The 23,844-nt window shown below is 36.5% G+C and overlaps 3 protein-coding genes across 5 annotated transcripts in view; 2 read left to right on the top strand and 1 right to left on the bottom strand.

Annotated features, from left to right (window-relative positions):
• The first annotated feature begins 80 nt into the window (after positions 1 to 80).
• Positions 81 to 13,845, top strand: LOC113507686 (coiled-coil domain-containing protein 39). The gene is made up of 24 exons (XM_026890608.1): positions 81 to 360; positions 442 to 550; positions 684 to 831; positions 1,386 to 1,543; positions 2,218 to 2,337; positions 2,691 to 2,792; positions 2,937 to 3,128; positions 3,391 to 3,516; positions 3,963 to 4,052; positions 4,307 to 4,433; positions 4,711 to 4,799; positions 4,964 to 5,061; positions 5,515 to 5,644; positions 5,815 to 6,009; positions 6,119 to 6,258; positions 7,372 to 7,447; positions 7,841 to 8,000; positions 8,554 to 8,719; positions 9,105 to 9,252; positions 11,298 to 11,473; positions 12,236 to 12,291; positions 12,504 to 12,622; positions 13,237 to 13,261; positions 13,379 to 13,845. The coding sequence occupies exons 1-24, from the start codon at positions 224 to 226 to the stop codon at positions 13,483 to 13,485; spliced, it is 2,994 nt and encodes a 997-aa protein (XP_026746409.1). The 5' UTR covers positions 81 to 223; the 3' UTR covers positions 13,486 to 13,845.
• A 388-nt stretch (positions 13,846 to 14,233) lies between these two features.
• Positions 14,234 to 18,197, bottom strand: LOC113507688 (ankyrin repeat domain-containing protein 13C). Its single transcript, XM_026890611.1, has 2 exons — positions 18,087 to 18,197; positions 14,234 to 17,743 (listed from the first exon to the last, which is right to left on the bottom strand). Exon 2 carries the CDS (start codon positions 16,909 to 16,911, stop codon positions 15,580 to 15,582), a length of 1,332 nt encoding a protein of 443 aa, XP_026746412.1. The 5' UTR covers positions 16,912 to 17,743; positions 18,087 to 18,197; the 3' UTR covers positions 14,234 to 15,579.
• Positions 18,198 to 19,073: 876 nt separating this feature from the next.
• LOC113507684 (TLD domain-containing protein 2) overlaps positions 19,074 to 23,844 on the top strand; it is a 93,743-nt gene continuing 88,972 nt past the window's right edge. For 2 of the 3 annotated variants that reach the window (XM_026890600.1, XM_026890597.1), the window contains exon 1: positions 19,074 to 19,557. The gene's annotated coding sequence lies outside the window, so the exon portion shown is untranslated. Of the gene's footprint in view, positions 19,558 to 22,619; positions 22,784 to 23,844 lie in introns of those variants that run through there. The other variant, XM_026890598.1, reaches the window with a different exon arrangement.

Genomic DNA, 23,844 nt, shown 5'->3' with positions numbered 1-23,844 from the left:
GTTTCGACAATTTACGGTTATTCAAAAATGACAACACTAGACTGCAGTTCACATGTCTTGTCATTCTTTTGTTTTGAGAAATGGCGGTGAATTTGTTTGTTATTGACAATGCCTAGTGATTGTAAACACGTTTTATGATATCGATTTAACAATCCATTATTACTTTGTTAACTTAGTTTTGGCTAGAGAGCTTCGATTTTATATAGTTATTTAATTTATAATCATGACTACCATGTCTGATGGAGGAAAGCCTCCTGCCTATATGGAACAACTTTTAGACGCCCTGGGATGGAACCACGGAACCAGAATCCCTTTAGCTAACCCTGCAAACCAGGAACTAGAGACCCAACTTATTAACAGGTACTGGATAGTTCTATATATGACAAAAAGCGAAGAATGGCATCTTGAATTGCATCCAATAAAGTTGTAATTTAATTCCAGACAAAACGAGTTACAGCGGTTGAAAGAAGCATTGATATTGCAAAAACAAAAGCGCGATGATCTCAACAGTTATAAAGAGCATGTCCACTCTGAATATCAGGAGAATACTGTGAGTTGTAGTTTGTAGTCTGTATGAAGTGCTATTTTTTTCTTTTTAATTTATGTATATTTGACGTACTGACCATTTATTTAGAAATATAGTAATTTTGATGGGTAATTCTCTTGTATATATTCTATTCCAGCGTTTGCTGTTTGCACACAAGCAGCAGTTGGAGCAAGAGGTAAAACTCCGCCAGCTCAGTTGCAATGAAGCAGATAGACTGGACCGGGATGTCATTGACTCCACCAAGCAGAGTGCAGATATCAATGCAAGAATTAATAGGCTGCATGGTAAACATCAACAATAAAATATAATCGAACTACTTGTAAATTAAAATAATTTTGGTTCTTGATACTAGAGAGTTTTTTTAGTTAATTGATTTGAAAAACCTAGACTATTAATAAGAGACCCATAGTATAGACTTTCAAGTCAGTTCTTTATCACAGATGGTGAAGAGATTCAAAATTAAGAACTTGGATATTATCTCTCTATTTGTGGTTTACTCTTATCTATAGTCATAGAAAAAATCATTTACATGCTTTTTATGAGTTTTCCTTATGTGATAATTTTTTATTTTGTAAAGGGTCTATTAGGAAATTAAAGAGCATTGAAATGTAGAAGGAATCTACTCTATCTAGATGTGATCCATTCTAGGTGTCAGTTAGATACCCTGGATGATACTGGATGATCACTAAAATAGAGAAAAAAATAATTTGTTGCAGGACACCTTTGCCAACTGGGTCAAAACTTTAAGTAAAAAATGTTATAAATAATAGTTTTTTTATATGTATTATATAAAATGGACCATAAGTTAATATTTAATTATCAATTCTTAAATTTTCAGGAACCATTCATCACCTCCTGAAGCAGGCTGACCAAATGAAGTCTGTGGTGTGTGGTGAACGTGAGGCGCTGCAGGAATGGAGAGCTGCTCTAGAGAGGTCATCCTGTGATATAACAGCTCTTGAACAATTCACTCGACTGGATGTTTCTAAAGCAAAGGTAAGACTACAATATAGTATTAATAGTTCAAGACCATATGAAACAGGCTGGAAAGTCAATATAAAAAAACTAGACTAAAAGTAATAATGTTTCACTGTAAGGCTCACTTTTTTGGGTTCATTTATGAGCATGGATGTAAAATTAGGTCCACTATGTTCTTCCATGTTTGTTCAAGTCTCTTTGTATCTACTGTGGCCAGTACCGGCGTTAGGGGGGGGGGGGCGTGATGGGGTGATGGCCCAGGGCGGCACAAAGGCGGTACAAATTCTGGAGGGCACCAAGGTCTGAAGTTGCAGTCTCTTGATTCTCCTGGTGCAAACCCTCAGAACTGTGCTCTGCTCTGCTCTGTGCATAACTGCATATGCATATATTTTATTGAGATTTTTGCTTCCCTCAAGTGGGCGCTACAATCACTCGCCCGGGGTGTCAGCGGCCCTAACGCCGGCACTGACTGTGGCTTTATCTTTGTTCCCTTAGCTGACATTCGACGCTAGTGACTAGCTCTGTACCACTATGATTGTTCTTCTTCCTACCACTTGTTTACCCCTGCTGACTAATATTTGATCACATCCACTTGTAAAGGCCCTGCATATGAGTTATTAAGTAGGTATATTCTGGAACATTATGCACATATTTAACATTATGCTTCAAGTTCAAATGTCCTTGTATTCAAGATGATGGAGACCAAGAGACAAAATTTGAAGATGGAACATGATCGCATGCACGACCGACTCGTCCAGTTGGTGTCCAACCTCAGCGCTGAAGAACGAGCTTGCGACAGAATTTCAGTTCAGGTATAGAACCAGGTATTAAATGACTAGAATAAACAAATAAGATAACTAAGGCCCTAGATAGACAGACCGCATTTCAACTGCAAATTGCAGTTCAAGTGCAGTTGACGCAATTGCAATATAACTGCAAACCATACAAGGAGTCCAATTGTAGTTCAGTTGAAGTCGGTTAGAATCAGACTTCACATTGTTGTGCAGTTTAATTTGCAGTTGGATTGCAATTGAAATACGGCCCGTCCATCAAGATCCTTATAAGACGCTTTCAACGAATGTCGCCGATGTTACTTTAACAATATTACAGTTGTAGATCAATTCGGCGGAAACCTTTTCGTATCATTTGAATTGTATGTGCTCAGGTGGTACAAGGCATGGAAGAAAGAAAACAAATGATGTCCATGTGGACCTCTGCTGTTGAGAACCTGAGGCAGCGCGATAAGGACATCAGGCACATCCGCGAGGTAAGCAGACAACACTATTTTGTTTTTTGATATAAACTATTTATTTCTGAGTTGACAAGTCAGTATGCATCCAAGTACCATATAGACTTCGACGATTTCACGGTACAGGCAGTATTAGGGCTCTATTTTTATCATGTTTTCCAGGACTACGCAGTGCTCGAATCGGAAGGCAACAACTTGACGGAGCAGTGTCGCGAGCAGCAGGCCTTCTGCGACCAGCAGCGCGGCAACAACGACGACGCGCAGAGAGAGAACATGGCGCTCGCCTCGCAGCTCAGCACCATACGGATCAACCACACGCGCCTGCTGGAGATCAATGCCACGCTCGATAGTGAGGTGATCATGATTCTATAACATGATATTGGTGACTAAGGACGACTTTACTTGAACAGAAGTTCCCACAACGTACACTCATACACAATACACACCAAAAAAAGAATATCACCTCTAGGCATAGGCCTTTTTCTATAGAGGAAGACTTCTCGGTAACGTAAAAGTTTTAACCAATAACCCATTTCAGTTCTGTACTAGCTGTTACGCATGGCTACCCCATAGAAAGTCCCTTAAAGCTGTCTCATACTAACAACAATTATTTCAGGCTAAAAGTCTCCAGCGCGAGTTGAGCAATATGCGCAATGTATTGGAGAAGCTTCACATGGAGAACAGGAGTATCATGCAGGAACAGCACCGCAAGGACCTCAAGCTAGCGGCTACTGAGATAAGGGTGAGAACATATACAAGTAACCCTTTTATCGAGTCAACTCTTCCGGACATATCTCATACCATCTTCACCGATTTGGTTACATAAAACTCTTACTAGCATTGTCTAAAAACAGACGTTTTGCCAAAGGATGTCTACACCAGAGCCAGGGGATCGTTCTCGTGGGACCTGCGTTATTGCGAGACTGGTTGATTAACTGTTTATTTATTTACTTGATGAATGTAAATGATGCCTTGAGGTCTTGCACTTTTTGAGGTTCATTAGTTTAATTCTACCTTTGAGTCGAGATTTGCTAGCTGTGGATTTTCTTTAAATACTGAAGACCTAAGAAAATTGCGTGATGATTCCGCAGATTCGTGCTTTCCAAATGACCAGAGCCTAGGCATGAATTCTTTATGTCATGTTAAATCGTTGCATACCTATTAAAATTGTCTCTTTACTTATTTCAGATAAAAGAACTGAAAGAGAAGAATAATGAATCTCTAGATAAATCGAAGTCCTCTGAGAAACGAGCTAAGGAGCTGGAAGATATATTGAATGTAAGTTGTATCATCACACACAATTTATAAAATACCTATTCTTTTGTCAGGTGAACTGATCGCGACTGTGGTTGGTTGACCGCAAAGTCTACAAGCAAATGTTACAGTAAGCGTACAGACTGCTCAACATGAGATCTCATGGATAGTCAATTGTTTATTCTGTTGAACAGCAATAGCATATTTTTAGTTTGTATTACTTTAGTTTTAAGAAAAAGTACGCTATATGTTTTATCTAATATACTTATTATTATTAGGATGAAGAACGCTACGCAAGCCAAATAACGACCAACCAACAGCGGGCTATGCATTGCTCTTTCATCGAACAGCAGAAGCTCCTGGCTTTGCAGAACGAGCAGAAATTGTTCTATATGCAACTTAAATGTACGTAGAAATATGTTTCTAAAGATCATTATTCAAAACACAAAACTGTTACTGATTTTTTCGTAGTTCAAAGCAGTTGCAAGGACTGTTACCATTGTGTAAGCAGGACAACGCTACGCGTATTTTTATTGCTTCGTCTCGCTTCCACAATGGTTTTCAGAAAAAGCCAAGCCAATTTAAATTTTGTGACACTTTATTGTTCCAAAAATGTTATTAATCCCGTAATTTACATTATTTAATAAATGTCTGAACAAATGGCATATTACTTCTGTTTTAGCATCCAAAGCAGTTTATTGTAAATTGGAGTGCAAGCAGCGGGGTATACAAAAACTTCTGCAAACACAAAAGGAGTCTCTATACAATATTGTAAGTGATAATACATGCCATGGAACCTCTCACCACACATTAAATAACATACCTAATATCTTGTCCTGTGACATCAGCACTGGTCACCAGACTGTTAATGTTTTTGACAGAAGCAAAATCTACCTTACTTTTTTAATTACAATTCTAATTGATTTGTATCGTAGTGTTACCAAGTGGAGACAGTGGGCGCCCGCGTGGCGCTGATGGAGGGCCAACAGGCCGAGCGCGAGTGTTCCGCAGTACTTGTGGAGCGGGAGAACAGGTCAAGTAGCACTCACAGTACACGCACCTTCAACGTAGTAGGGAGGACACAACGATGTCCCGAGCATTCAGACTGTTTACCACCACGTCTTAAAGTAATATTGGTATGGTTTTGGCAGCGTGCAAGTGTCGTAAACGGCGTAGAGCGGTGTACTTCTTCCACACGCAATAATATTACTTTAAGACGTTTCGATTAATCCTCCAGGATATGATTTCGCCACCGGCGTTGGCTTATGTCAACGGAAATGTCAGGAGGATTAAAACTAATTATAAATAAAAAATATTTCCCAAAAATCTGATGAGTGTCTCATTAATGAATAAGAAGCCCCGAAATCCAAGTTTCCCAAAGTCAATACAGAATATTCATGAGAAACGCTTATTGCCGGCTACCGACGACAGCAGACGGTGGCCTGAACGCCGTACTAAAGTACTCAGTGTATCCCTTTCCCCATAGGATGAAGAACGTGTACGCCCGTCACGCGGCCCGCGTGGCGCTGCTGGAGCGGCACTCGGCCAAGCTGCACGACGACATGCGCAGCATCGCGCGGGAGGCCGAACATCGCTCTGTCGAGCATGGCAAGCTGGTGATGTATACTGTGATATGTAAACTGTTGGCGTCAGGATGTTAACCACCGTTGTGTGCATTCTTGGGCGCTAGCTTACTTATTACTGACTTACCAAGCATTACAGCTTTTAAAGATAGATAGATATAGATAGATAACAAAATACCTAATCATCAAGTTGTATCGAACAGCAAAGCTTGCTGAAGTCGGCGATGCTGAACGTGGAAGGGGGCGAGAAGGAGATGCGTGCGGCGCGTGCGGAGTGGCGGCGCCTGCGTGTGGAGGAGGCGCTCATGCGGCTGCGGGTGGCGCATGCAGAGCGGGCGCTGGCCGGCCTCGACCACACCGCCTTCGACCTGGACGAGCAGCGGCTGCACATCGACGCCGTGCGTACACACACACACCACGACACACGACCTACACATACAACATTAATTATCTTACTTTAATAACCCTCGGAAACCTGCCTGCCTATCTTTTCATTATGCTCCCTAGGCAATGAATGAGCGTCTGGTCGAGATCAAAGCACGCCGCGAGATGTTTTGTGTGCAAAAACGAGCGTTGTTTGACGACTGCGGGAAGCTGCGCAGCGAGATTCGAGAACGAGAACAACGCATCACACAGCTTATTAAGCGGTAATGTATCATACGTAGCATACTTTCTGTACTTGTATGCTTTGTGGCAATAGGCTAGTTGCTTCATGTCACCATTTATAAAAATAATTTTTAATTTAAATATTATTCCGTACAAGGGTCCGAAATATATAAACTTCAATAAATATTAATAAAGGATTGCTGTAAAAATTCAACTGAAACGTCTGAAACCCGTAAAATTTTTCCTTTTTTCTCTTGCTTGAAAATGCCGTCCGCCATGTTTCTACGTCACCAATATTGTAAACAACATAATGTCAAACGCTAGTTTCAGGTTATTCATGGTCTTTCATTTAAACGCCTTGATAATTATTCATTTCACGTAAAAATACACTGCAGTTCCACTGGACAGAGTTACGGGATCTCTTTTAACCAGGTGTTTCGCATATTCTCATCAGTGGGTACTTTAATTCACAAATTTTCTGGGTTCTGTATTGATGTATTCTTACATTCCCGCATGATACAATAGTGGTAATTACTATCAATCAATCAATCAATCAGCCAATCATAGTCCACTGCTGGACATAGGCCTCTCCCAATTTACGCCACAACACGCGGTCCTCCGCCGTCCGCATCCAGTCCCCTCCAGCGACCTTTCTCAGGTCATCGGTCCACCTGGCGGGCGGGCGTCCTACCTTACGGTTGCCGAGCCGCGGTCTCCATTCTAGGACTCGTCTGCTCCAACGGCTATCGGTCCTTCGACAGATTACTATATTTGTGTGTAATCCTTTCGAAGATATGGTTTTGAATTACGATAAAAAGGTTATGACAGTCACGCGTAGTGTTTACAAGAATAGTCACGTCACGGCACAGATAATTAATAGACCATCATGGCGGACGGCGTTTTTGACAGCATAGCGAAAATAAATTTTAAAATTCAAAATATATTAGGATAGGTGCTTCAAAAAAGTTAATTTTTTTATGGTGTTATATAATTGTAATGAACCGTTCTATCAAATAATAAAAATTGTGGCAACTAGCCTATTGTCGCGTTTAAATACATAAAAAAGCTATCGCTTTGGGCGTTTACTGCCAGATTGCAGGGTCGATTTGGTATATGACGCAAAAAGATAAGTTTCATAAATGGTTTAATTTTAGGTACGATATATTCATCAGTTCACTGGGAAGAGACGACTCAGGCCAACAGCTCTCTGTCACTTACTTCAAAATCAAGGTATTAATTTATGATTGTTACGTAAAAAACTTGGGATGAATAAAGTTGATCTACTTATATTTTAGTAGCATCTTGCTAAACTGAGATTAACTGAGTTAGAAACAACACGTAGAATCCAGAACCGTATAGTGTAAGGGTAGTGTTTATCCAAGTTGCGGTATATGAAGTAATCGCAACCCTATCGCCTTCTGCTGAAGCAGCTGGTCTTATCGCGAGTTAGATCCCCGCTTCGGACAAGCGGTTGTGTGACAAACGAATGCTTTTCCCGAGACTCTTTGTCTTTGTGCATGTAACTTGAATGTTTATGAAACCCTCGCGACACAAAGATTAAAATCCTTACAGCAGGAGTACTTTTTTTATGAACAAAAAATTTCATCCGTGTGTGTGTGTCAGTTTGCGGCCGAGCGCGCGGAGTTGCGCGAGCGCGGCGCGGCCCTAGACGCGGACATCGGGCGTCGCGAGCGCGACGTGTCCGCGCTGGAGGCCACGCTGCGGGTCGTGCACGCCGCGCACAAACACTTCATGTACCACATCTCGCCGCTGCAGGAGGACAGTACGTACACTTCTGATATTACCAGAATGATGAATCCCGATTTAAAGACACCTAAGCTTAGGCCAAGTACACACATTCCAGCAGACAATGGGAGCCGTGATTTTTGTTAAGTCTATCCAAGCTTAAGCCACTTCAAAACATGCACGCAATTTTTATTAGGCATGAGCACGATGTGGTGTGATGAGGTTGCTTTCCTCTTTCCTATGGTTGGTGTTATAACTTTGTTTTAATCCCCCTGTTGGCATCTGAATGTCTTGAAAAATTCACAGGTTTTTTGATTTTTTTACTGTTTTCCGTAATAGTTTCTACACTAGGCTTTCACTGCTTCATGGGATGGCGTTGTTTAGACATAAAAGAAGACACAAGAAGACAGGAAGACAAGTAGCAGAGAGGAGATTGAAAAGCAATCTTGTTTTACGCTGCGAAGTTTTTAATAATTTTGTATGAAAGTAAATCAAATTAGCTATACCTACCTTATCTGTCAGTCATCTCTAGTATCAAATGTTTCAAATAAATTATTGATTTCTCATACATACCTGTTCTTGTTCTCTAGCACCAGAGATCGAGGAGTTGAACGACTTGACGAAGAAATACTACGAGTTACGAGACCAGCTGAAGGTTCTACTGGAGCGCATCGCCAACCTGGAGCAGTACCTGTCTGATGCTAAAGCGCGGCTCAAGTTGCTCACCGACAAGAACAAGCATCTCAATGCAAAAGAGTCTGTATTACTTTATACTCTAAAATATACTTTTCATGGGTAATGTTTTTTGAAATGTAGGTATAAATACGGTTAAAATTTTTCGAGGGGATTCAGTTGCCGCTATCGCAAATAATCTAAGAAATATTTTTATAGTAGGAGAACTTAGTTTCTGTACAAACACAAAAAATATAAAAAAGTATTAAGCTTCTAGAAATAATGACCAGTTACGTGCCCAGTTCTACTTCAAAAAAACATACCAAAATTTCCAAAATACCAAAATACTAGTACAATACCTTCCACGTTTTTTTTCATATCAATATAATTTACTACCACTTATACAAGTTACCGTCCCACGTAATATACATGCATTCCAATCCGTAATGATCATGCATGATATCCTTAGAGCCGAGATGGAACAAGATTTGGAATTCTCTCGGGATAGGATGAAACGTCAGGAGACACACCTTAAGAATGCGCGCGAAATCGCCAGCCACAACGCCAAGCGGGCTAAGAAACTTATGGAAGGGATTGATAAATGGAGAATATTCCAGGTAAGTACCGTTTTTGGAACTTGATTTTGTTTGATCGTCTTCCTAGGGGCCAGGATAATAAGAAAAAACGACACGAGAAACAATACTCAATACTCAATATTTATTGCTTCCATAATGTACATTGTAGGTAACAGTTGGTATGTTAAATATAAGACACAATTATGGACCCTGTTGGGCACAGCATATTTGTAGGAGAGAGGAAGAACGCTTTATTATATACTTATAATGTTACTCAATTTAGTAATACTGTTATTAATTTTTCCTTTTTTTTTTTTTACCTACTTACATATTTTATGCCTATAATTTTTTAAGCTTATTTATTTTTGTATCTATTTTATTATATTATAACAGTGACTAATTAAATTGCACTTATTAAATTACATTAAAATGAATAGATATAACATAAGTAATAAATTCTATTATAAGTACTTAATAATCTAGTAATACTGTTATTATTATTTCTTTATTTTCTTACATATTTTATGCCCATAATTTTAAAGCTAATTTATGTATCTATTTTATTTTATTATATTATATTATTATATTAACAATTGCGCTTATTAAATTGCATTAAAATTAATAAATATTTTAATATATAAGTAATAAATTCAGTATATTATTTAATCTATCGCTTTAAATATTGTATTTTTAATGTATTTACAATAATTATGCATGTATGTCTACAATATTATTTTTAAGTTTAATCATATAAATATTCATTAATACTGTAGAAACATTTGTCTATTAAAAAGTTCTTTAATTTTTTAACAAACATATCTAGTTTAGTTTCATTTTTAATTTGTTCTGGTAGCCTATTGTATATTTTTACGGACATGGCAAGGGGACTAGAAGAATGCATTTTTATCCGGGATGTAAAACAGAAGATTATCTGAATCTCGTGGTCGTGCGTGCGCTTCATTTATTTGCATTTTATTCTCTGTCTAACTAAAAATGCTAAATAAAGATTATCCAGTATAACAAGTGCCCAAAATCGAGGATTGAATATATTGCCGACCGATCACAAGTGACGACACTTTGTAGGTTTTGGTAAATAAAATAACTTCCTATGGCTTCCTGTCGTCGCGGCTGCTAAGATCTTAAATAATTTCGTTTTCATAAATCCTAAACGCCTTTTGTAGACAAATACTTTTTGCATATCAATTAATACAGATAGCCGAGTGGTTGGGGTCACCCCGCCAAACTCACTAAGCGCGACGTGCCACTAATGCTTGTCCTGAGTCTGGGTGTCTTTGTGCACGTGATTTGTAAAACCCCCCGCGACACAAGGATTAAATTCATTACTGCGGGAGTCTTTTTTTTTAATTGCACTCGCATTTAAATACAGTTGGAAATTGAAGTTATTATTTTTAAATCTGATTTAAGTAGACAGCAAAACTTATCACCACTTATTATACTCACCCTACGGTGCTGTAGGTATAAGGACGTGACAAAATGTCAATTAGGTATAATGTACGCCGAAGACAGATAAACACGTCAGCGAAGTAGAGTAGACCCAGGTAAACAGAGTGGTTTGATTTTTTAAGGTAGGAAGTGTCGTGGCAGCATTTACAAAAGGGAAAAATGCCAAGATGTAAGTCGACCTTTGTTGTATGCCCCGTAAATATATATATACGCCGCTTGTTGTCGCAAAGAAAGAAAGCACTCTATGTCTATCCTTCGTGTCTAAAGCAGACGATCTGCGCCCCAAATCTTCTTTTTACAATGGCCAATGAATGAATGGAAATTCGATTAAATGGGCACTAATACTATTTTTCTAAGCATTTCAATGATATGAAATTCAGTACAGGGCAGAGCAATCACGGTCAAAGCAGTGAATTTCCAATTATGAGTATAAAAATAGTTGCAAATTTAATCCAATTGCCATTCATTCATCGGCTATTATACATATATGTAAATAACAGAACCCTGTTTGTTTTAAACGACCTCAAAGTTCTCAGTATGGTTATAGCTCTAATTCGTGCATAAGCACAGCGCTTTTTCTTAGCTTTAACAAGCACACTCAGGTATAATACTATAATGGTCAGATGTCGCTCTGGAACCGCGACTACACGGAGGCGTCGCAGGCTGCGCTGGCATCGCTGTACGACACGTGCAGCAACTCCCCGGACACCATCAAGCGGTTCGCGGCGCTCATCGCCACCACCGACCTCGATCAGTACATCTCCAAGAACCAGCGACGCCTGCAACTCTTCGTTAACAAGTCAGTCGGAATTATTTTACTAGTATATGCATTTTTTATTTTTTACTATATAGCCATAAACCATCACATCGATATACCAACCTATCTTAGAGAAAATAGGTAGCCAAAGTGATTCTATTTATCACTAAAAGGAAATCCGAATGCAAATATCGTATTTTCCTAGATTTTGAATAAGTAGGTATTTAGTAGTGTAGTTTTTTATTAATTTATCATAAGAGTATATCCAAAAATACTTAACTGATTTCGAATTTAGTCTTTACATTTACTTTTACTTTACATTTTTATGTCAGCAAACAGTTTTGCGATTGATAAAATTGTCACATCAAATTCATGTTCATTTATGGATGTAAATTATAATATATGTGTATAATAAAAGTGTGCACGTGTAGTTTGGTTGAACCTCAACCTACCCTTATCATCAAGGTCGATCAATCCCGTGCATACACGTAAGCGCAACACCTTTAGGTACCCACACACATTAATATTTACATAACAGAGCCTTATGCTGTAAACAACATGTGTAGGTACCTGGGACGTCTGTCTTCCGTTGGCTTTGTTCAGATGTGACTTCAGATTATATCGATACTATTCAACACAATCGCAGCCTACTTGGCCTTCGCTTTCAAAAGAATTAAATAGTTCTTGAATGCATAATTTGTGCAAAAATTACCGACGAAATTTATCTTTTGCGTACTTAAGTATAATCTGTATACTCACATAAATGTTACAATCGAATGTTGATTTTAAACTTTTTATTTTTAGGATCCTGGCGGAAAAACTGCATATCGATAAGAAGGAATCGTTCGTAGAACTTGAAGGTATTTCCCACTTAGATCTAAGAAACCTCTTTCGATACCCCCAATACCTTGTGAAGCAGTCAAGTTCTGTGCTCAAGCTAGCTGCATAGATCTATTAGAAAAAAATCTGTGTCTTTTGTAGGTTGGATGAGATTAAAAATATTTAGTGATGTATGCATAATTTATCTTAGGTCCCTTTTGCTTTCCTAACATGTCTGCTTGTGTCCGCATAGATTCTGTATTCTCGCCTTCGGTGTCATCCGTGAAGAGTGGCGTGAGCATCGCCAGCGGCTACACGCGCCGTCTTGCCGGCTTTCGTAGGCGTCTCGCCCCCAAAGTGGAGGAAAATGCGGTATGATATTCCGTTATTTCAGATTATCTACATTAGGGTAAGACACGGGAACAAAGGAAACATCTAAAAGTCGCCTTTCTTTATGGGTGCCGTAAGCAGAACTGCAGCATTTCGCAAATATTATACCTATGCCATCAATTCTTTTTACCGAGAAATATTTGTAGGTTCTAGGTAAAACTTCGACCGGCAGATCAACTCGCAGTGCGCAGGTACCAACGTACCTAAGTACCTATGTCCTTATAGTGCAACAACGTTAAAATATTGATCTCACTGTGCCCGACATATACCTAGATATTTAGGTTTTGCATCTATGCGGGAACTACCGAGCCCTAACTCATCTGAAATTGGTAATTTTCTGGTGAAATACATAATTCGCATCTAATACTTAAATATCAAACAAAACAATGGTTATAACATCAATAAAAATATATTTAAAGAAGCGAGGGATTTTAAGTGCAGGTCACAGCTGACACTGTGAGAAAGTATCATATGCCTGACTGTTCGATACGAGCGGGTCAGGGACACTGTAGGTACTCGGGTGTTACACCTACCTATATCGCTCACGATCAATGTTCCCTTGGCATTATGTTATCATTTGCTTTGTTTTATTTCAGTTGGTCGATGAAATTCCTGAAACAGGTAATTGATTCTAATGTTCTTGTAAATTGCAATTAAAGAATAACTCTAAATGAAATACCAATACTTTATAATTAGTTTCTATTGAGTTTCCTTTTGTAAGTTATTGATTGTTTCCAGCGCGCCGCTCTACTGTATCTCTGCGTGTAATATCACTCGCCCTTGAGGATTCATATGGAATGATGGCAGATCCCGCGCCGCGTGCTTCTAGAAGGTCGATTCTTTAACATGCTGATATCGATTAGGTACTATAAACTGAAAAGTAATGACGACACTCATTAACTAACTGCATGATGGTATAAAGTAAATGACGGTAGGTATCAATTGTATTAACGGGTTTCAAAATCTTAGTTAATTGCTTTTTCAATAATGGTGACGGCAGCAATTAAATCTATCTACTTATCGTAAATTAAGTTTTAGTGATGGTATAGTGCACAATTAACGTGATAGCCTATGCTTGGTAGGGAGCAATTTCTTAGTCCAACAAAACTAGTCAATACCTACATACAGTAGGTAAATATATTTATGGAATGGGAATGGTATATTTATAAAAACATGTGGAAATGCACAATAAATATGGTAAAAAAGCTAATTTGTTTCATTAACATAAATAGTATTACCAAAAATTATCCAAGTGTTCACCTACCGGCTACCAACTATGCAGTCGTGTTGCAATAGGTAAATATATTCAAAAAATAAACATTGTGGCGACTGCGGCGCTTGCTGTGCCGCCAACTCAGTGTTCACCTTTAGTGTTACTGGGTATAGAAAGAACTTAAAATGTTCTTCAGGTCGGCGCTGATCTATTATTGTCATAAAATGGATACCCAGTCCCACAACAGTATTAGGTCAGTTGCGACCTAATTGATTTACCCAATATACAACAACGTTTACTGTGATGATTCAGGAATTTAATAGGTGAACATTAAAAATAAAAATCACAATGAATACTTTAAATTTTATTACAACATTTCATTTTTTCACATTTAAGTGTTTTACAGATAGATTGTCACATATTTTTTGTCTTTATATTGACTAAAACACTACTGGCAAGAAGAAATATTTTATACATAACATTAATATTTTGTTTGGTGGGATTTCATTTCAAAGTTATTGTCGATATACTAGACATGAATAAAAACTATTGCGCAATTCACTACGTAAGCATCTGGCTCTACTCTACAGTATAGGTATCATGTGCTAAAATTTAGTAAAAATAAGTACATTCAGTGCTTTAACTTTGATAAGCCTAAGAGTTCAAATACAATAAATAATTTTGATATTTACAAACGAACACCTGTGGTATTGTGAATACACAGAAAATGGTAATGTGGCAATTGACTAAGACATCTAAAACATCATATACATTCAACTATTTTATTTCTATATAAGTATGTAAGTTACATAATTAAACACTAATACAATAAGATATAGATACCAAATGCTGAAGGTACAAGAGTGAAGTGGCAGTATTTCAGCCTCAAGAGATTTAATCATTTTTATATGGTACTTCTAAGAAAATTCGCCATACAATAGCCACATGCTCATCTACCGCATGTTAGCATTACTAATTTATTAAACACCATCATGCAAGCTCTAATCATATGTATGAGCATTGTCATGTTCAATTTTTAATGGACATTTAAACACTACACTGCCATGTAATTGTACAACTAAATTAGTACCTAAGTGAACTGTGCAGATTGAATCTAGTCAATGCCTTGCATTGAGAGTAGGCCATGGACTAAGGTGCCAATGCAGAGACCAGGATAATTTTGTCAAGGCCAGAACAGTAATTCTATTAACAGATATGATGCCTATATTCTCAATAAATATTATTATTTTAATAAATAAGACAAAATACATACTACAATATAACAAACTAAATATAACTTTAGACTTCTGAAATGAAGCCTGAAACAAAATCACAATATTCTATCATCATAATGTAGAAGTAAGATAGTAAAAATATATTAAAACATTTTATAATTTTATAATCAAAACATGAGCCGTTTGTTTCAATAATTAAAAATACTAAAGGAATAATACACATAATTCTAACACTGTTGAACAAAATGACTACATATAGAAGACAAACCAACATCAATTTATAATTTGAACATAAAATTTGGCTATTCAACAAAAAGGACACAATGGCTGGAATAATAGCTGCCCAGGCTAACAGGCAAAGGAAATTCTATAGAGAGTAGGCTACGCCTCAGGTGCTTGCGCCGCCCCATGCGCCTCACACGACCACGCCGCACTTCACGCCGCCAATTAGGCCGTTCACCAATATCAAACAGTGTTAGAACATCAAAGCGTCATAAATCAGGGAACCGTAAGGGATCCTCTACAAAGTCGTCGGGTATTACGAACAGATCTGGAGCAATATCACTACGGAAATCAAACTTTTGAAATGTAATTTTTGCTGTCACCGTTGGCAGAATCGGAATATCAATTTTCACTGGGAATCCTCTGGGTAATTTCATAGCCACAAATTGTCGTAGTTTTGCGAAATGTTTAAATGGTGCAATTACTTCCAATACATTCAAAAGCATATCCACACTCAGGGGAAAATCATCGCTCATGGCAATAGTAGCTCGGAAATTCCTAGAAGATTCTTTATAGACAAGATCTCGACCAAGGCTTGGGTACAAACCAGGAGGAGAAGATATGTACGAGGACCAGTCTGTATCATTATCAGGCGGAGGATTCAGTGATGCACGACGTGTGGGTTCACCATTAGTATCCAAGTTTTGTGTATTCCCTTTGGTCAGGCTCTCGATTATAGCTTTATTTTTCTGGAGGTCATCTGTGGATAGATGTTCGCGGCGTTTACGGGATTCTAGTACAAGCCCTGTGATAGTATATATATCACTTCTGTATAAGCCGGCAACAGTTTCTTTGCGGTCCTCACGGAATATCCAACCAGACTGAGCCCTAGTAAATGAAATGCCTTTAGTGGACATCTGAGCTGCAAGAATGTCACTTGACATCAGGATGTCTACTTCATCTTCAATTTCAGTTTCGGTCTCTTCATAGCGCACTCTTTGGTACACCTTAGCTTTGTTATCTAAAACAGTAAGGGACTCACTCGGCGGTTTCTCTCCTTGGAAAATAAAAGATATATCTCCTCTTTCCCATTTCATGTCGGTGAAATCCACTAGTGTTGTATCCAACCTTATCCCGGAACCTGACTTGTAAATTTTGCAAACATCAGATGGTAATATTCTGGAGACCAAAGGTACCCATGAGTGGAAATCCCACTTCAGCTCCATGTAGAAATCTTGTATCTGAGCAAGTGCTCTTATAAGATCGGGCCTGCGCCGCTCCATCTGCTCACGAGCCTGCTGCTTCAGTTTGCGCACAAGTGATGATATAGTCTGGCGGTCGCCGTAGCTGATAGCTTCGGCCAGCGGTGACCAGCCCGCCAGGTTCTTGACTTTGACTGGAGCGCTGTGCGCCAACAGCAGCTGGATGCAGTCCTTACGGCCGAGCATGACGGCCAGGTGCAGGGCCGTGTTACCGTGCTTGTCTTTACGAGCCACATCGTTGTTTCTTAGTAACGACGACAGCTTTCGAACATCACCAGTAAATATACACTCGTGGAGTGGATAGACATCATCTTCTTCACCACAGTTAGAAATCGACATTTCGCACGGTCTGTTATTTCTAAATCATTACTCTCATTGATAAATAATTAAACAGGAACTTGGAATGGAAACAATTTTGATTTTAATCTAATCAAGGAGATAAGGAAACGGCTTCATATTTGGACTGATTTCAGCTGTATTGAATAATTTTCTCCTTATTTGTGTAGTTAACAACTTATTTTTGAAATCATAATATTTACTCATATGTTCACTAAACAAAATGACTATTTTCTTTCTTTTACGAAATGTAATGTGTCCATCATCGTTTCCAGATTCAACTCAATACTGAGGAAATTGATTTTAGTTTTTAACATCTGGTTATAGCTGTTACTTTCACTCTTGGGAAAACAAGCGGTGTACTATTCTGCTGTCAAAACCGAATACGCTTATAATATGAACTTTTCTTAATGGAACGCTTATTCTTGCTCACTAAATTCGAATTTGCGATCAATGCTACGTGACTAATAGACTATTTACTCGGAAAAATATAGGCGATTTACCAAGTATTGATTTTAGTTCCAATGATTTATATGTCGCGAAAAAATGATGGATGATGAAAAAATAATCCGTATTACATTTGATACAAGCTAATATTATAAAGATTGCGGTTGCTTAAAATAAATTCATATTTTTCACTTTCATAGCTGTATTAAAATAAAGTTACATTTCAAAAGCAACCGTAACCATCACCACCAAATAAACATAACAACATAATGGGGTAGAGAATGTCCCTGTCGCTTCCACTCTTGCGGTCTTTTATGATTATTGGTGGGCCACCATAGTACGATGGCCCAATGCCATCGTAAATAGGGTAGCAAGTGATCGAAGTAATCTGAAAAGAGAAGCATACCATGAGCATTGTATTGTACACCATACCATCACATTTTACCAATATTTGTTTTCATTATTCTGTTTAGGCATTTTAAAAGTGGCGTAAGATTACGAATACTGCAAAATATCAGTTACGGCTACTTATAAAATCCTTAGAGAAAAAATACCTACTTGTAAATCCCCAAGTCATGCTTTCTATTTTGCATAGTAAACAGTTTATAAAATGATTCATCATGACTGATAGTCTTCACGTCTTAAACGTATTTTTACTCTTAAAAGTGGAACGTTAAGTCATAGAAGAAATTTTACTTCGCTAGTTGTTAATAATGACATCGTGTACTTACATAGAGGGTGAATAGAATTGAAAGAAGGATAACGATTCTTGATGCCATTGTTTCTGAGTGACCCTTCGTTAATTCAATAAGTACCGTTAAACAACATTTCGACTTATTTATACCAGCTATAAGTTTATTTTCCCAACAAATTGCGTAACTTTCAAAGGTTACAGAAATATTTGAAGAGTATTGCTTAGCAATGTTATCTTTCTTGAACCATGTTAAAAGCACGTACACAAGAATAGGACTAAAGGAGTGCCTACTAAGTATTAAAAAGCACTATTACTTTAAAGCAGAGATACAGTCAACTAATTTTTCGAATAATTATAAATGTTCAGCAATGAATTATAAATTGTGTACGAATAGGAAAATTTGGACAGCTGGATAGGAGTAAACTAGAAGTGCACACCGACAGTCACCGTTCAGGTCCCAGCTAAAAAATGCAGTATTAAAAATCAGAGTGAATTTAATATGTTTTAAACAGGTTACTAAACTAGCCGGGTGCTGTGGTGCAACTTGGGGAAGGATTATGTCTTGTAGCTGACCGTGATATGCTGATTTTGTTGATTGAATTGAACATTAAGGGTGTCTCTTAATAAGAGAAGGAAATGTATCATAAACTAAGTACTCTAATCTCAAAATGGGCAACATTTTAAGATTAGAAGCATTGCAACGGTTTTGTGGGGCTTAGTTAATAAGTTACCTACCTATTTGTTTAAAGATAAATAAATAATAATAAATAATAATAATTTGTTAGTATCGTTGACCTCGTATTAATAAACCGCAATTGGAACTATGTGTACTCGAATGATCTGCAACTTGAATGAGTTCTTAATATTTTTTTAAAATCGCCTACTTGAATATCCCTTGAAAACTATTTACCCAACTCTATTTCTGAATCGATTCCTGACGAAACGATACGAAGGGACAGGCACACAGCACCACAACATTTGTTTTCCTTGTCGTCCTTGCCAGTGTCTGCAATAGCCTCACTAGATGGCTCTTATGGCATTGTTTTGATTTGATCGAGTTTGATTTGAAGCGCAGAAAAAAGTTGACAGAATATGCGCGCACTAGTGAAACGCCTTGTTGTCGTTTATTCATTTTTTCATAAAAATAGTGGTAATTCGCAATGAATATTGACTTATTTATGTAATGGTTAAACTTCTTCTTTTGAAACGTATAAGTGTGCATTGTTGTATTGGTTTTAAATATCGCTGCTACTAAGACTAAGCGCGATTGAATCAGTTTAGTTTCGAATAAGATTAGTATTGATTGAAAATTTATTTGGTTTTAACTTTTGTGGGCTGTATATAGTCAGTTTTGCGTATTTTCGTTTTACCCAGTCATGATACTGCATTGTCTAAGACTTGAGTTGTTGTTGTGAGTTAACGGCATCGTAATATATGAAATACATGAATTGACTGTACAAACTTATCGGCTTATTGCTCCTGAATTAGCGACGGAAATTATCAATAATGTAAGTATTAATTCTTATTGTATGGTGTACCATAAATAATCAAATGACATTTTATCCAGTGCTGTGGGCACCTGCGTATCTAAACTGCATCCTTCATAAAAAAGGTATGTTTGTAGCGTATAGTTGTTTTAGATAAATGTTTATATCATAATCTTCAACTATGATCCATGTCTAGACTAAGTTTTTATTAATTATACTCGTTTGTGGCTACCTCACTTGGTGGGATTACTTTAACTTTATTTAATGGATGAATATGAATTAATTTATTCATTTTTTTATTGAATAGTTAAGCTATTATATTTTATGTGATAGTATACTAAGGATATCGTTAATTATTTTACTCTAAATATTTAAAGAGAAAACACAGAACTCATATGAAGACAACCTTTAATATTCCAAAATGTATATATTTGATACATCTTTGTGTGATAAGCAATTATACACATCCACATTACATTTAACAACTTACATATCCTATTTGCTTTAGAGACATGCTTGTAAGCAATTAAAGTAATGGAGAAGGTAAATGATCTTACACAGAACATATTTACAGTATGGAATGTGTTGAGCCATAAAGTGTTTAGTTACCAGACTATTATCCACTTATATTATAGTTATCCTTACAGTGTAATAATATTCATATAAAAGTGGTTTGAACTAAGATACCAAGTAGTTCCTATTTAGAGTATAGCAAGGCATACTCCTCTGAAGGCTTACTGTAAAGGGTGACTATAAAGATATGCATGAGTAATATCATGATAACATGTTACTGTTAAAAAACTGTATATTACAATATCAATCTGCCCATAAAATTAAAAAAAAATGCAAAATAGACCATTGTAACGAAATCAACTTAATCTTTAGTATCTGAATTTATCAATGATAAACTCATTTTCCAAAAAAACCTAAGCTTAGGTGGAAAACACATTCTCTGATAGACAAGTGATAAAGATCAGTAAGAGAATATAGGAAAATGTTATAAAAACATTGCCTTGATAGTCACTTCATGTTAATGTTTTAAATTCTTATTGTTATGTTTATTATCATACAGTATGAATTATTATAATACTGATGCCGTTTCCAAAGCTATTAGATATCGTCATATAACTTTATGAGTTTCTTTTGAGTGCATACAATAGTTGTTGTTCAGGTAAACCATTGTTATATGGACGTTTATTGGACATTAATTTCATACAAATACTTTATTACCCATAAAGAGGCTCTTAAAATGTTTTGTTTCTTTAATATGACTATATTATAAATCTTCTTGCCTAGGAAAACAAGAACCATATACTAAGATGTATTGTTATTCATAGTTACAAGGTTTGAGTGATATTCAACTATGCTAAAGAAGGTAGACCCTGGGGTATCTTGAGGCATCTGTGTACTGTACAGGTGTCTTTTGTTTCAATATATTCATATTATTGTCCTCGGGTTGAGTTTGATGATTGGGGTAACCTGGCTCCTTTGGCTTTGAATAGCCACATATTTCTTTATGTTTATCTTTCACTAGCTCTTGCGTGAGACATTGTCTAGTCTGATTGCAACTTCTCTTTGTTTTTATTTAGAATCTTAGAATCTAAAATGAGCACAAATAAAGAAACTCTTCAACTTTATTGTATTGATTTGTTTAACAGTTAATGTCCATAAAGAGAGTCAAATGTACAAAGGTGCTGATTATTTCCAAAAACATACTCAAAATAAATTTGAGCTCTTATTGTTACAAGCTCTTATTTTAAGAGGAAATTGTTGTTAGTCCTTGAATCTTCAACAATTTCATCTCACAAAATATCTGCAGTATTCAATATGCAAGCTATTTCAAACAGTAATTCTTATGCAAAACTAATATCTAACTATACATGACAATATAACTTAGGTGGGGTTGAGAATTTTAAACATGTAATTTACATAAGTTTATCTCATTTTGGACATCACATTCAATGTTATAATAACTTTTAAAGTGCAAGTCAGTAATACAAGGCTGTTTTCGTAAGAAACTATGGAATTTATTATTTTATTAATACAGTAACAAAACAAAAATTACTTACAAAAAAATATCTGTTCTTAATATTAAATTACGATTTCATTTGTTGCCTACTTTCCTATACATATATAGATATATGTATAGGACCATGAAATATCGCATAAATTCTGTTATTCCTAATTAGTAAACAAAGGCTGCTGAAATAAGAATCTGGTTCTAGTTCTCATGCCGTTTTTTATTATGATAAAAACTGCGGGTTCTTTTTTGCCCTCTTTTCATTTTATTAATACAATTTTAGGCTATTTTACCTGCCACTAGCTTATCTAATCTCAGTTCTATAGCAAGCATATAGTAGCACTCACGGTATGATATGAGATGTGCATTCGTGCACTACTTGTTTCATAAGCACGCATTTCAGCGTAAATACTGTAAAATGGAAACTAGAAAGCTTTCCAACATATTAGAAAAGTTTTTGTTTCGAGTCTTCCTTCTGCGAAACTTTTGATTTATGGTATTTAATACTGTACACGGCTGTTTACCTACCCACCTATTTAGGACTGACTTCCAACTCTCTCTCTAAGTTATTGTATAAAAGCTAGTGCAAATAATATAGTTTTTTAAATCCTAATATTTCCCTAGTAATAAAATGATTCGAACTTCCTGAAACTCTGCTTCGTCTTTCATATTATTTAAGAGACATTTTCTCCCTCAAACATTCCAAAGATTTTACTTTTTATAAATAAAAGAACGGTATTATTTTATTTCCACTGTTTCTTGATCTTTTGACCCTTTCTTACAACGACAGTGCTCTGCGTTCTTAATAAATAATATGCGGACAAAGGTCATTGCTTATTTTGAATTCCTGCAGGTTTCAGTCTGATCTTTGTATCTGTTTTAGATTCTTTTTTGTGATTCAAAATTACAATGTTTTTAAAGACACTGCTTTGATTTTTATGGCAGTTGAATTTCATACGCTATATTGACATCGTGTACAGATTTGAGTCTTATCTCGGCATAAATAAAGGGTTATCTCCCACAATAACTTATCAGTACTTGTTTTCACATCGACACTGTCAGACTGACAGTTTATTATATGAATACTATAGTGATATTTTAAGATTGCACCTGTGTTACTGTGTGGTGGCAGAACCAGTTTCAGAGAGAGGAAATAAGACGTCCAAACTTGCATTTTAAAATAATTTACTTAAAAATCAGTGTTTCAATCGGAGTTGGTTATTTCTAGTAAGTTATGTTTTGTTTAATCTTGCTTGTAATATTTGTTTAGTGATTGTTTGTATGTATAAAAAGGCGTAACGTTTTCCTTGCCAACATCCAGTCGCTCGCTTGCAACTTGAAGGATTTGTAAATACTCAACTACGTATTTTGTTATTGTAGATTTAAACAAGTTTCTAATAATAACACATAGTATTGTCTTGAATTTAAATAGTTGCATTCGTTTGAATAATTTGTCTTAAAATATTATTTCAATGTTGTTTTCTGGTAGTTAACAGACGTATTGCCAAATAGCGCATAAATTATGTACATATATATAAACAAATATGTATTTCGAACTTCGTGGACCAGACATCGTCCGTCGCGACAAATGGGTTGATAAAAATATGTTATTGATTGTGTGGCACGTTTTAATATTAATTACTATAAAACATTGTTCGGTTGCGTAGCGCAGATAATGCATTTCATACTGTTTCGAAAGTGTCGTGATAATTATGTAGGAGACTGTACACTACAGCATTCAATGATATTTTATTGTTGTAGTCCGTTTTAATGGCAACACATTTCTACGGTTATATGTACGTATAATGTGCAAACAACTGTGTTACTGTACGCCTACGTTCGACTAAAATCAATACAGTTTACAAGGATATGGCACAAACAAGAACCCCATTTGAAGTTTAACAATTATTTTTGTTCAACACTGCTTTTTTACGTAGGTAGACCCTTTATTACATAAACGCATTTGTTGTTCTTATGAAACTGAAAGAGGATTGCGCAGACAGGTGATCGATTTGTACCCCAATATTTTTATTTTATAAATAGTTTGTCCATTTACGAAATATAAATAATCTAATAGCTGATACATACAAAACATTCATACCGAAAACGGTAAACTCTACACATACGATTTGATTGTGATAAGTAGATCATCAGATGTCAGAGTATCGTGATAATATAAGATGAATGACAGCTAGATAGATGATCTATCGATCACAATATATTTACTTTTTCTTAAAAACTCGGCGTCCGCAATTGTAATCGGTGTATTAGTTAATGTAATACACTGT

This window comes from Trichoplusia ni, unplaced genomic scaffold (assembly GCF_003590095.1).
Source record: "Trichoplusia ni isolate ovarian cell line Hi5 unplaced genomic scaffold, tn1 tig00003069, whole genome shotgun sequence".
Taxonomy (NCBI): domain Eukaryota; kingdom Metazoa; phylum Arthropoda; class Insecta; order Lepidoptera; family Noctuidae; genus Trichoplusia; species Trichoplusia ni.
This window is presented reverse-complemented; position numbering and strand designations above follow the sequence as displayed.